General features: G+C 33.9%; 2 protein-coding genes across 2 annotated transcripts in view; one reads left to right on the top strand and one right to left on the bottom strand.

Moving 5' to 3' along the window:
• The window catches only part of LOC126969156 (nephrin-like), a 570,056-nt gene that overhangs the window by 255,928 nt on the left and 298,665 nt on the right, over positions 1–15,463 (bottom strand). The gene's annotated exons all lie outside the window — the stretch shown is intronic.
• LOC126969090 (mucin-5AC-like) lies at positions 9,304–13,911 on the top strand. The gene is made up of 2 exons (XM_050814391.1): positions 9,304–9,622; positions 10,441–13,911. Exons 1-2 carry the CDS (start codon positions 9,328–9,330, stop codon positions 12,294–12,296), a joined length of 2,151 nt encoding a protein of 716 aa, XP_050670348.1. The 5' UTR covers positions 9,304–9,327; the 3' UTR covers positions 12,297–13,911.

The raw sequence follows: 15,463 nt of genomic DNA, 5'->3' as shown, positions 1-15,463 counted from the left end.
GTATCGTCACGGAAATATCGCACAAGGAAGCTTTCCACAGCTTTGTTGGACGTGGAAGAAATTTCCTCAAAAACCGCACTGTGGAGGAACACCATACCTCCAGAAGATGGGGATGATTTGGAATTAGAAATTAGGATTTGTGGCATGTCGTTCGAAAGTGTGGTGTTACTAATGAGATTTTTTGCTATCTCATGGTTTGCGATGACGCATTAGGGACTACGCGCACTTATTCAGCTCTTTTCAGCTTTTGTCCATAGAAAACAACAATTTTGTATGGAGACGTGTACGCGTCGATTCAGCTTTCCGCGTCCATTCTGCTTTCGCGGCAAACCAGCATAAAATGAGGATAAATGTGTTTTTATTATGCGAACGCGTTCGGCGCTGTTCCGCCGCGTACAGCGCTGTTCGCCGTCGAATGCGGCGGAACAGCTCTTTACAGGGATGGTTCGTGACTCCTCGTCGACAAGTTGCGACCTGTATTGTTCCTGCATTGATTTGACGTAATCATTATGCACGCAAAGATTAAAGAGTGCAGACGTGATTCAAAGTTATTATTCTCATTCTTACGACGCCGTACGCGGCTGATAGAAGCAGAGCTGTATAAGTGTGACCAAAATCGTTCAGCGAAACGCGAATGGAGCTGAATAAGTGCGCGTAGTCCCTTATGCCTCGTCTTGGTTCGTTGACTTATCACGACTCTGAGCCGGGGCATTCAGCCAACGTTATGTGTGTCCATAATGCGTTATTAATTTGTCCACGTATAAGTAGCAGTTATCTAAACAATTTGTAATTTTAAAATGATATTCACTCTTATCCCTCTGGGAATAATTATACAAATTAAATATGCAATTATTGGGGTTGAGCAGGTTATCAGCTTTGAAGTAGAGCCTGTAGATGGAGCCACAATCTGAGAGTTGAACATGATATTTCAAAATTTACTATAAATGCTTATTCGAACGGTTGGCTAGGACGGAACCTGAGAGGTCGGTTTCGAGTCCCACCTCTTTCATAAATTTTAGTTATTTTGTATAGTAGCAATTATGTTATTACTATACTTTCAAGCAACGAGGCAGTATCATTTTTGAAAAGAAGCAAACAAGATAAATGGACAAAATACATTATAGAGTGGTATCCAATATATAGAAATAGAAATAAAGGGAGACAAAAGATACGATGGGAAGATGATTTCAAAAGGATTGATCGACAAAATATAATTATAATCATTTAGTATATTAAGTTGAATCATAAGTTAAAAATGTAACTTTAGTTTGCTTGCAATTAAGTCTTCATTCATTTATTCATTCATTCATTCAATGCTTTTTGAAATAGAACTTGAACCATCAAGTGAAGTCAATAGAAGAAAATAACTGTGCTTGGCTGAGCTTCAAGGCTATTATTTCTTATATATGTGTATCAATACTCATACGGACATACATATGAACTTGATATAAAGTTATAACCTAGAACAAACCAAAAATATGCAAAATGTTTCCAAGCAGACCTTTTGCTTATCTGTGTGATTGGTTTATTGGGATGTATAACGTTTCCCGCGTTTATTTGCAAGGCTGCTTGACATTCAGAAAACTTCAGAATGATCATTGTACTGACAGTGTTGTCAGCAATATAGTTAGCAACATTTTGCATCTCGGACAATGTTACTTGTAGAGAGCTGTTTAGAGAACTATAAATCATGACTCTACCTTGCGAGCTGATTTATCAAATAGCACTGTACACGTATAATAATATAAACCTCTTCCGACAGAAAGGTGTTAATACATCCAGATATTTACGCAGCAACAATCTCGCACACTTACTGATCACGCCAGACCCATAAGCTGCGAAAATCGGAGAGATACATAATGGGTCCATCTGTGTATAACAGGCTGCCAAACTCGATCAAGAAAGATGCAACTTCCACAGCGGTGTTTAAGACACAACTTCGAAAGTGGCTTGTCGAACATACGTTTTACTCAGTGGAGGAGTTTTACAAGATGCCAGTTATATGACCTAAGTAACACTTAATAAGAATACTTATTTTACAATACGTAAAAAATATTTATTTTCTTTACATAACATGACAACAATTACATAATAATGAATTATTGTGAGTTAGGTACTTCCATACCTATCTAAAATGATAATGATAATTTTTAATTAACTTATTTTTCCTTTGACTTGTAACAATGGTGTTATTAATAAATGATTTGATGTGATATACTAAGATTATTTGTAAGGCCGATAATGTCTAAAATAAAACTATGATATGTGATAGTATAGTTCATAAACGATTTATGTTGAACGTAAAACTATAATCATTGATAGGAACACGGATGAAACTAAACAGTTACAACAATCATGTTATGTTTCCCAAGAGTAGCAAAGGAGATGATAAATGAATCCCGCCACTCACTGTCTCTTGCTTCTAAGCATCAGAGTTAATGGAGACTGAAATTATTTCACTATGGTGTACATGTGTCTTTATTGTAACTAAATGTTCGACAGAAATTATTTACATACAAATATTATTTACGGGGTTTAGTTGAAGGTAGCGTACATCATGTTGCAGGTAGTGCTTGATCTCGGCATTTTCAGAAGCACCGCATTTAAGAGCAGAAAGTTAGACGGTTAGCTTTTTGACGTGTTAGCTCATGCGTGATTCGCGCAAGAGAAAGACAGAGGGTGGCTTTGAAAATATAGATTCAACTCAACAACCACAATTCATAATTGAGGTATAAATACACACTATGTAATTTTTATATATACAATATATATATATATACAATAAGGGACGAGACGAGCAGGACGTTCATCTGATGGTAATATATACGCCCTGCCCATTACATTGTAGTATCGCTCAGGATTTTTGAAAATTCCAAAAACTTCCGCTGTGGTGCCCATAATCTAGCCGGCATCCTGTGCCAATGAGCCTCCAACTGGTTATAATATCAATAGTAAAATTAATGCCAGTTACAACTTTTAAGTGACTTTTAAGTATTATTAACTTTTTAGTATCAAAGATTAAAAGTTTAAACATAAACTAGCATATATTGACGTTCGATATAGCCGAATGGTTAGTAGCCCTGACTACTAAGCTAGACGTCCCGGCTTCGAATCCCGGTAGGTGCATCATTTATATGATGAATATGGAAGTTTGTGTCCGAGTTATGGATATTTATATGTATTTATTTATGTATAAGTAAGCATTCTGTATTAAATATATCGTTGTCTTGTACCCATAGCACAGGCAATACCTAGTTTGGGGCAAGATAATTTGTGTAAAAGTGTGTCAATATTAATCATCATAGAGCATCAACCGATTCGACATGTGTTTCACCTCTGCACGAGCTTTCCTCAGCAGATGTTGAGTCGCCAATCTCTGGAACGAGAGTCACTCCTAAGAAGTCTCCCTTTGCTTTAAGGGTTCCGTAGCCAAATGGCAAAAAACGGAACCCTTATAGATTCGTCATGTCTGTCTGTCTGCCCGTCCGTATGACACAGCCACTTTTTTCCGAAACTATAAGAACTATACGGTTGAAACTGTATGTAGATGTATGTCAACCACATTACACGAAAATAGAAAAAAAATATTTTTTTTCATCAAACCCATACGTGCATATTATGGTTAGGTCTTCAAAAATTATATTGAGGTTTGTAATCATTTTTTTCTTAACTGAATAGTTTGCGCGAGAGCCTTCCAAAGTGGGAAAATGTATTCCCCCCCCCCCTGTAACTTCTAAAATAAGATAATGATAAAACTAAAAAAAATATATGATATACATTACCAAGCAAACTTCAACCGCAAATTGGTTTGAACGATCTTGTTAATAGTATGTCCGACTCGCACTTGGCCGGTTTTTTGTTTTTGGTATCTTAGGAAGAACACACAGCAAGAATTCTTTAAAAAATACATTTAAATGTCTTTATTACGATTTTATATAAAAATATACTATAAGTAATATTATGCTATTTATTCAGTGTATATTTAAATAGTAAATAAATATAATTAATATCTATTAACTATTCAAACGTAAACTTCTGAACCATTTACAAAACGCAATAACAATAATTTAATAAAATCACTAATATTTTGAATTCAAAAGTATATTTTCTAACTTTAAAATAATCACGAAAAGAAAAATCAAATATTAATTCGAAAATTTCGTTATGGCTTCATTCTGCTTCATTGAATTCTTACCTTTACCCTGCTTGTTAGTGATTTTATCTGTTTTGTGTAACCGGCTTAAACTACAAATCCAGCGATAGCTTCGCGTATGATTTCGATGATATCTTCGAGTTTAGTAGAATCAGTAAAAATTATTGGAAGTAAAATAAGAGAAAAATTATAACATTAATTCGAAGTTGTATATTATGTATATTGTGTTTGCTCATTCATATAGCATTTAATGATAAAGATCCACCTAAAGTAGCCGTGTACCACTGGTATAATACATTAACCGCAGTAAACCAACTTTGAGGGAAGAAGGAAGAGGTCGTCGTCCGTTTCCTGACGGTAGTTACGAAAAAATACGCGAATTATATATCAACTTCAGATTGAATCGGGAAGTGTTACAGTTCATGAAATTCTACAAGAGCATCCATATGTGAGGAGGAGTTTTGCAGAAAAAACAGAAGCCAAACCCATGTTGCATGGTTCCATGACATGAGTGACAAATTTCAAGATGGAATGTCTCGGCGTGCGGCGTGCTTTAGGGTCGGTGAAGAATGTAGGATTTATCGATATGATCCAGAAAGGAAGCTTCAATTGACAGTTTGAATATTTTAGTACAAACCAACGCCTACCAAAGTGAAACCATCTAAGAGCGCGGTTTATATATGGATCACTGGTCTGTTTTGTTCAACTGGGCTTCAATACCTCTAGGAAGTCAACGTACTGTCGATGCCAAATATTTTTCATCGCAATTTTCGGTATCAGCGGTCGTGAAGGATATAGAAGTACCTGAGTATTTTGAGCAAAATATGATGTAGGTTCTGATTAGCCTCTGAATTTAGATTTGGGTAATAGGTTCTATCATGAAATGAACTGTTTGGCGCTTTTGGTTAGTTGAATAGTTAATATAAAATTATAACTTTAACTTCTTACAAACATTAGCCATGAAACAGCAGTTTTGTTGTTCTTAATATTATTCTTGAAAAAATCGAATAGATTATTAAAAGTATTTATAAGTAACTTCTTTTTGATTTACTTATCTTAAAAGATTATTAAATAATATACTTCATACTCTATATGTAAGAGTAAATTGAAAACAGAGCTATCTTCCAGATTTAATTATAGCTTCCAATTGTATAGTGGAACACGAGACTTAGGTCTACTGAAATGTTCAATCAAATATATTTTATATATAATTTGAATAAAGTTTGAATCACGATTCTATGCAAATAACAAAAGAAAATGATCGAACTTGACTCTATTTTATATATGTTCTATAATTAATTATAATCAGAAATAAAGAACTGTATTTGAGAAGGATTTTGAGAATAAAAATTGGAGGTGGTGTGCTCATGTAGAGAGAATATATCAAATTCAAATTTACATATTTCTATTCAAAATAGGATATGAAATAACTTATTGTAAGCCAAAAACTACCACCCATTCCAAAAATAATTTTCCTTAGACCTGAGAAGAACGGGCGCAAGAAACTCAGCGAGCTTTTTATAAAAAATATGGTTGCAATGTAATATGGTACAACAAAACTTATTATTTAATAACCTGAGGGTGGTCGCTCTATTCCCGATCTGTAGTATCACTAAGAAAGTCATTGATCTTGTATATATTCTTCAATATATCTTTTGCATTTCGAAATACATTTGTTTTGCACATGTTCTGGGATCTTGTTGTAAAAGCATATACATCGACTCACAAAAGACTTACTAACAGAAAGATAATTCAAAAAAATCATCAAATAATATTTTGTGAAGAGGCAATTTTTGTGATTCAAACGCTCGAATTCGAAAATGAATCGTCATGTACTCACTAAGTACAAATTTAAGAAATACATTAAATCTTCGCATTGGCTATTTGTACGGGTACTGGACGAATAAATTATATTTATTCGTACAAAGTTCGGAAAGTGTTTTTTTTTTTAATTTTATGATTCCTTTTTTATGTATTAAAAAACTTATCATAACACATTTGTCTGATTTTTTAATTACCTATTCAAATGTATGATCTGTGTTTTATTTACGTGTTTACCCGTTCAGAGGTTGTAATTTTATTTTGGTTATTTTCTTGAAAATTGTGTATTGTAATAAGATTAGTAGCAATATAAACATGGACCAAATCTCTATCACTATGATTTATAAAAATTGGTTAGGTTAGGTTATGTTAGAACAGTTAAAACAACGCACGAGTCGAGCGTAGCGTGCCACGGCAGCAGCCGGCGAGTGCCAGAACCAAATTGCAGGCGTTTCCCCCCATTAGCAAATTAGGGAGGGGTGAGGGTGGACTTTTATTTTATTTTTTCTTGAAAACTGTGTATTACGTTGTAATAGTAGTGGTATATCGGACGACTAATTAAATTCATTCGTCCAGTTGCCGGACGAATAGCAACAGCCTAATAATAAATTGTTTGTCCAGTACCCGTATTAATAATTATAAATTATTCGTACAGTACCCATATTAATAGACTCAGCCTTAAATCTTCTTTGACAAAGAAGGCTATAAGAAGATACATTGTTTTAGACTGACCGCCACAGACCACTTAAACTTGTTAAGTATTATATTTAGTAAGCTAAGGAATTTTGTTGTTATTTGACTTAAAAATGGGTTAATAGTTATCTGTTCATCTCCCCATGTTATAACCCCTTTACGAATTTTTGTAGATTCATAAAATTTAGCAAGTCTTATGTAATTTCACTCTCTATGGTAAGTAAATATATTTCTAATGTATTTTATACAAATATTCACCACGGACACGTGGCATATCTGATGGAATTCATAGATGATGGATGGAGGTTATAAGGCGCATTGCTGGCCTTTTGAGGTGGGGATATGCTGTTAGTTTGATTGCCCCTAAGGAGTATCGGTTACTCACGTAATTTTTTTATGACAGTTAGGGACGAGACGTGCAGGACGTTCAGCTGATGGTAATTGACTGCCCATTTCAATGCAGTGCCGCTCAGGATTCTTGAAAAACCCAAAAATTCTGTGCGGCAATACAATAGCGCTCGTCACCTTGAGACATAAAATAATAAGTCTTTTTGCCCAGTAATTTCACTAGCTACGGCGCCCTTCAGACCGAAACATAGTAATGTTTACACATTACTGCTTCACGCTAGAAACTTAATTATATATTTATTTAAAAAAAAACAGACATATTATATCGTACATCTATGTTAGCAAATAATAATATCGAGCATATTACTTTCTGTTTCTTCCCAAATGTATTGTTTATTCAACGGATCAAATTGAAATTGTAGGCGAATAAACAAAGTATCATACGAAATTCATAAAGTAATCCTTAGTACTCATAATAATAAGAAACAAGTTATTTTTAGAGTAATTATTCTAATTTCCGCTTCTGTTAAAAGTTCTAATAAAACAATAGTTGTTAGTAACTGTTAATTTTAGGTTACTTCATTAACATTATTATTTTTTCTTTTCTTTTAGTTCTTGGCTAGCTGTATTTTTGTCACAAATTTAAGCCTAATCATTTTTGCTAAGGTTTGCTAACAATTTAAGTATCTAAGAAGCAGAACAACTTCTTGAAGAGAAAACATTTTAAGCGGCGCTGAGCACTTTTCTTGGGTTGGGTATAAAATGTTAAACTCGCGTCAAGACACGTGACCTGATCGAAAATTCGTAAGACACACGTTGAAATTACGTATGAAAGTTCATTTTTCTAAGAGATAAACTTTTTAATGTAAAATAATTGTAATAGTTCTGAAGTGTTCAATTTTTTTGTAATATATATTGTTATTATTGTGCACGATTGCGCAATAAATGAATATTGTATTTAACTACTAGTACTTTTATACTAGTCAATAAGGCAATTCGTGCAAAATTATTCCCTTAGCATTCCAAAGTATTCAATAATGCACACGCTAATGTTCAAGTTTTCACTTCTGCCGGCACTCCCGGAGTGCAACCCGTTTTTTTTCCGTTAAACAATACAAACATATATGTAATTAATGTATCCAAATTAGTTCGAACATAATAATAAATTCGAGCATAATATGATATTTTGATTTACGTACCATATTGAAATGAAATGTAATGAAATTGTGTTTTAAGTAACATAAAATTACAAGTCTAACAAGCATAAAATTAAAATATGTATTTTTTTATGAAAATAAGGGACGAGACGAGCAGGAGGTTCAGCTGATGGTAATTGATACGCCCTGCCCATTACAATGCAGCGCTGCTCAGGGTTCTCGAAAAGTTCTGAGTGGGACTCATTTGCCCAGTAATTTCATTAGCTATAGACCGAAACACAGTAATGTTTACACATTACTGCTTCACGGTAGAAATAGGCGCCGTTTTGGTACCCATAATCTAGCTGGCATCCTGTGCAAAGGAGCCTCCCACTGGTTTATCGAGAGTACATACATGACAAAATCTTTACCTCCTGTGCGAGTTATAAAACCGTTACGGCAAGGTAATAGATTCACGCTGCTCTAACCGGTTACCGGACTCACAGATTGTAGTATAGAGAGAATGGCCAGATAGTGACATTAATTCATGCTTAGATATGCATAAACAAAAAGATCAGAATAATGAAAGTAAAATAGCACATAAAAATAATGATAAATAACAAAAATAAATAACAGAAAAACAACCGACTTCAAATACACTATTCCAAAACAATAGATATAATATGCACTAAAGAGTATAAAAATAACTGTGTATTCATTTTATACAATCTAATTAATTAATTTAATTCTAGTTACGATTATTGTTAGTTTTGGAATGTATGGGCTACAGCCGTATTCATTATTTAATATTTGTCAAAGCCATATTTGCAAGATTTTAAACAAAATTATTGTTCTTTCTTAAAACCTAAAATAGCACGAGGAATCATTTTAATGATTTTTGCTTCGTTAGGCCAAAGAAGTATGACCTACACACACACTTTTTATTTATATAATAAATATTACTCCAATTAAAAACTAATAGTGAATGTTAAATGCAGCTATTTGCTCGAAAGACCCTTATCATTTGTCACAAGTCGTATTTCTGCGTATGGCCGCAACTATCAATATTTACCTCATCTCTGACCCGCCTATCAGTTCTCGGAATTATAACGCGTCACCACATTATCCTCTCTCAACCAGTTTGCTTACGGAGTCGACCGCGGTCATGTGTGTATAATGGCTAAGAAATATTTATTGTGCTTATTTTTAATTCTAATCGTTGTACATGTGAGCGGCAAATGGCGTAGTAGTGGTTCAAGATCGAGTTCGGGTTCAAGATGGGGTTCCAGTTCTGGAAGATCATCATCATCAGGATCTAGTTGGGGATGGGGCAGCTCAGGGAAGTCTTCGGGATCGAGCTGGGGAAGTTCTGGGAAGTCATCGGGTTCGAGTTGGGGATGGGGTTCAAGTGCAAGCAAACCAAGCTATAGCTACCCTTCATCGTCCTCAGGATTATCTGGTTCTTCATCAGGTACCTATAATCCCTACTAATATTATAAATGTGAATGTAAGTTTGTTTGTTATGCTTTTACGCCGAAGCTACTGAACTGATTTGATAAAATTTGGTACAGCGATAGACTAGAGCTTTGGAAAGGACATAGGCTACATTTTGTCCCGGGAAAATCCATGATTCCAGCGGGATTTGTGAACAACTAAAATCCACGTATATGTGGCTTAGTTTTCCATAGAAATCTTCCTCGAAATAAGATTTATATTATATGTTATAATAGGAACATGAGATAATCTTCAATTCCAAACTTGTTTATTATTTTTAAAAAGCCTTCATCTCCGCGGACGAAGTCGTGGGCATGAGCTAGTAATGCAATAATGTTGTTATTTTTTTCAATACTAGCTGCTGTTCATCACCACGTCTGCACTATGTTATGAAACAGCAAAACAGCTATTCAATATGTTTTTGTCTTTAGCACACACAATTCGGTTTTGTTTGTAAGACACACAACAAGTATTCTTTTAAAAAAATATCAATATACATTTTGAACTTTGTAACGATTTTATTATTATATGTGTAGATATAATATTGTATAACTCCAGCAACAGAATAAACTTTTTTCAAAGATAATTAAATAAATCTGGAAGAAATAAAATAAAAAGTAATACTTTCGACAGTAAAGTAAAGACGAAAAGTAATTTTTTTAACATAAGACATTGCTCAGTTAAATATATATTTTTTTCTTATTACTAACATAATTTAATTACCTTAATGTACATTGATTACAGGAAGTTGTATATTATGTCTGTTAGATATTTTATTTTAATTTTGTTTTCTAGGTTCAGCAAGTAAATATCCATCATCCATCGGTTTGTCCGGAGCAGGAAGTTCATGGCCATTCAGTAATTCTGGAAGTAAATATCCCGCATCTACTGGCTTATCAGGTTCAAGCTCTGGAAGTAAATACCCTGCATCAACTGGTCTATCTGGATCTGGGTCAGGGAGTAAATATCCTGCATCAACTGGATTATCGGGTTCTAGCTCTGGAAGCAAATACCCTGCATCGATTGGCCTATCTGGATCTGGTTCAGGAAGTAAATATCCTGCATCAACTGGATTATCGGGTTCTAGCTCTGGAAGTAAATATCCTGCTTCGATTGGCCTATCTGGATCTGGTTCAGGAAGTAAATATCCTGCATCAACTGGCTTATCGGGTTCTAGCTCTGGAAGTAAATACCCTACATCGATTGGCCTATCTGGATCTGGTTCAGGAAGTAAATATCCTGCATCAACTGGTTTATCGGGATCTAATTCAGGAAGTAAGTATCCAATTTCAACGGGAACCAGTGGTTCTAGTCATGGATCAAAATATTACCCTCCTTCATCAACAGGATTAGCAGCGTCCGGAACAGGGAATGGGGCATCATCATACCGGCATCCTAGCCATACATCTCATTCTAATAAGCATTATAGCAACAACATGGGGGCTTCTCATAATCCTACTGGTCCCACGTATGTTAATAACTATTATGGTAGTAATTACCATGTACCAAGTTACTATACAATGCCCCAACATGTATACATAACAGAGTATAGAAGTTCTGGAAGTCGGTATGGGGATTTATTGACTGGACTTACATTATATAACTTGGGACGCTCTCACTCCCACTATCATGAACATTATTATTATGATGATTATTATAGGCGAAGATATGATACTCCTGGATATGTTCAAAGCCACCAGAATAGTTATAAACCGAAGGACGAAGCTCATTGTTTACTAAGAATAAAAGAATATAACAATGAAGAAACTCTTAAGATTCCTTGTGAGATAGTTTCAACGTTCACTGACGGCAGTAAGCAATTACCAAAGGAATCAATAAAAGTGGATAGAATTATCTGTTATAATACAACAACAACTAACGAAAAATCAGATAGCTCATCCTCTAGCTCTACAGTCTCGCCTACTGTAATCACCGGACCGACAACTACAGCCATACCTATAGTAACTGTTTCAACAAAAGCATTAAACCAGTCTGAAACTCTTTCAGTTCTACCATTAAACTTGAATGTGTCTGATAACAACACTTATACCCAGAGCAATGCAACAACAACTGAGCTTACAAATATAGCAATAAATACAACTTCAACACCTTTGATACAAAACGTGACAAAAGGAAATTTTGAATCTACACCAACAGGAAACATATCAACATCAACGGAGACAAGTTCAACAACAGATGCAAATATTAATACAAAAATGACTGATTCTACATCAACAAAAAATGACACGAGTTCAGCGATTATTTCCGTTTATACTATTTCAACGCCTTTAAATATTTCATTTACATCTACAACCGCTATGCCAACGACAACAAGTGAACCTAAATCGAACACTTCAAACGTAACAACTATAACTACTGTATTAAATTCAACTTGTGTGACAGAGTCAGTACTCAAAGACCCTCTTGCTTTAACGGGTCCGCCACCAAATCCGAATGCTATGAAATGTGAAGTAGAAATTATAACAAGGGATCATCGGCTAAAAACAAAAGTTGACTGTGGAACTTTAATGGAATACTCTAAAATGCCAGAACCTAAGCGAGAGCCCACATCTAATATTCCATCAAGAGAAAAACTAAAATCGTGGCTGTCGAGTCCTCCCTGGTGGATGTCTTTGTTCATAGCGGTCTAAGAATTTGTAAATTTTAAGTAGTTATTAATCATAAGTAATTGTTTAAGTATAGTTCATATTAATCGCTAAGAATGTGTACTGCCTCATTTGCTTGTTGTAAAAAAAGGTGATATCGAAAGGTTAATATCGTAAACGTTCAAGACATAACAATCGATAACACAAGCGGAATGCTTATGAATTTATACATTTCACTAGTTTTAGTTTAAGCGATGGCTATTACGTTGCGGGTGTATAAATTTGTTACTGCTGCTCTTTATTACAGGTTGTATGTGTAATTTGTTAGATCGAAAAATTGCATTGCGTGTTCCGTTGAAGTTTCGAACAACTGCTTTTTAACAACTTTTAAATAGCAGCAATTTTACGAATGAGCAAAAGAATGTAATGGTAAATTTAAATCTAGTAAGGTTACAATTATTATTTTATTGTTATACAGACAGTGAAAATTTGACGTGAATTTGATGTGCTAACATTGGTGGTTTTATATATGAGAGGGAAAGCGGAAAAAAGGCTGGCGTAATGGAAAGTGATGAGGAAACTCAAGGACATCCGCAATATGAAGTCAGGAGATGCGTTTCTGGCCTTTAAGGAGTATGCTCTAAGGTTGAAGGTCCCAAAGTAGTGCAGTTAAATAAACAATGTGCTATTTCTCTTTGCCCACGTATCGCCAAAGATACCTTTTGAATAAACAGAATAGTTGTAACAATAAAAAAAACACTAATGAACTGAGGGGCTTTTTATTCGCATAATACACCAGGGTTTATTATATAAAGAGGTTACAATGTATCTTTAAATCTCATAATTTTTATTCTTTCAATTTAGGCCACCAAACCTTTTCCTACAAAAAAAAAACAGCAAAATAATTTTTCTTGGGCGACAGCTAAATTATTGTATCGCAACCTCATATTGAGTACTTGTGCCTCCTTACAATTTTTTGATATTCCATAATTATATGCCTCACCACGTTGATATTTTATGATCATCATATTGATTACCTGTAACAATAAAATAGTAAATTAGAATTTATACAATCAATAAAACAGATTGAAAACGTGAGGAAATACAAGTTGCACGTATTTGTAGTTTTTTCCTATAATATGTTTCGGTATCTATTTCTCTGAATGGTTATTGCTTTTAATTATTAGCAATAGCTAATAGGACTTTATCCTCGGAGGACCACAATATAAAGGTATAGTATAGATTTAAAGGAAGTGCACGTTCTTCAAGATCACTCACTCCAATATCATAGGAGTCCTAACAAGCGTGACTAACGAACCTATTCGCTTTAATATCCTTAACGTTCATAATGGTACCTATAGCTTTATTACACATGGATATTCGATCGTTATGAAGTTCAATAATTCATTATAATATAATTCATTTTAATAAAATTGTTTATTGCTATTCAAAACCATATTGTGTTTCACTTAACTACAATAATTGTAATTGTTTGTTCCTCACAAAAAAGATTGATCGAGGTAATTGAAGATATTAGAAAATAAATAATTATTATCGACAAACATAATTTATAGGCATCGTATTCAACTTAACTTCAACCTACAACGAAATTAATACACTTATGTGTTACTCTGTAATCAAATAAAAATATTAAAATCTATTTCTTTGTTTTATTTTATTAGCAAATCAAGTTATCTTAATGAATATTTCATTTAAATATGATATTTTATAACTTTTTATTTATTTATTAATACGGTTTTACTCACGTTATTGTCGGTGTCGGTACTGACTAATTTTGGACTTTGCGGAGGTTCTTCATCAGGTTGAGTATGGTGGGTTCGCGATTACAGTAATAACAGATTCAGTCACAGGTGGGACGTTATCGCGAACCCTCCACACTCACCCAAATATTAACCGTATTAATAAATAATTTAATAATGACTCACGAAAGTTTTAATAATTTAACTTTTTGTTTTATGAAACGTTGACGTTCCACGGATAGTAAAAAGTAGTTAAATTGCAGATATGTTTGATAGCAAAAGTCAACCTCATTACATGTTTTTAAATAAATCCTTGAAATATGAAGTGACTAGAGCTGATGAATAAAAAAGGTCATGAGATAAGCTGCAAGACTAATAATTTGTAATGTTTTGACCATTGCAACGCAATGCCACTTATTTTTTAATTATTGTATTTTTTAATGAGAAAAAGTTAAGATTTTCCAGTCTATTACATTGCAGTGACGCTCAGGATTCCTGGTTGAAAAGATATGGAAAATGTGCACCAATGTGAAGAAATATCTTACAAATTTAAAAAAGTTTAAGTATTTTAAAATCTTATTAATTCACTATAGCAGATGTTGAATAAAAACTCTTAGTAACAGCATTTTACTCGTAAACCCTCAACCTTGCCATACGATATCAACAAAGAGCACAACAGATAAGAACTAACGAAACTCATAAGCAGCCCAAAATGTTAAATATTCATAACTTACCGTAAATAAATATGACATTAAATAATAATAATATAATTATAATAATTACATTATAATTTTTTTATATATTATTTTTAACAAACCGAACTATTTATAATTGATTTTATATTTCAAATGAATATAAGCGTAGTTACAGAAAAGAGTTAATTTCATTTTTGGCAGCATTCGACCTCGAGCGGCCGATCGACTGTCAACTGTCACTAATGATTTAACTAAATACATTCGTTAGAAGATAAACTTTAAGATAATTTATACGTATAGATAGAAACTCTTACTGCTAGACAATCAATGAAAACAGGCCAGGTTTATTACTTAAGTGAGCGTTGCAAGCTACGTCTTACACTCGCGATTTGTATCTCACTGTGTTAGTGTGCGTTAATAGCTCAAAATAGAGGTTAACAGTCAGTCTATTTAGATATATAAATGATTTTAGGATAAACTCTTTTTTAGAAATAAGGGACGAGACGAGCCGGATGTTTAGCTGATGGTAATGCCATATCAGTGCCACTCAGGATTCTAGAAAGACCCAAAAATTCTAAGCGGCACTTCAACTGCGCCCGTCACTTTGAGACATAAGATGTTAAGTCACAGTTAAGTTCCAGTAATTCCACTAGCTAAGGTGCCCTTCAGACTGAAACACAGTAATGCTTACACATTACTGCTTCACGGCAGAAATAGGTGCAGTTGTGGTACCCATAATCTAACCGGCATCCTGTGC

This window comes from Leptidea sinapis, chromosome 17, assembly GCF_905404315.1.
Source record: "Leptidea sinapis chromosome 17, ilLepSina1.1, whole genome shotgun sequence".
Classification (NCBI taxonomy): Eukaryota; Metazoa; Arthropoda; class Insecta; order Lepidoptera; family Pieridae; genus Leptidea; species Leptidea sinapis.
This window is presented reverse-complemented; position numbering and strand designations above follow the sequence as displayed.

What these genes read in the sequence shown, in the direction of transcription:
- LOC126969090 (XM_050814391.1), top strand. Translation starts at nt 9,328, where the DNA reads ATGGCTAAGAAATATTTATTGTGCTTATTTTTAATTCTAATCGTTGTA. An exon ending in ATTATCTGGTTCTTCATCAG is followed by an intron (nt 9,623 to 10,440) that starts GTACCTATAATC and finishes TTTGTTTTCTAG; the next exon opens with GTTCAGCAAGTAAATATCCA.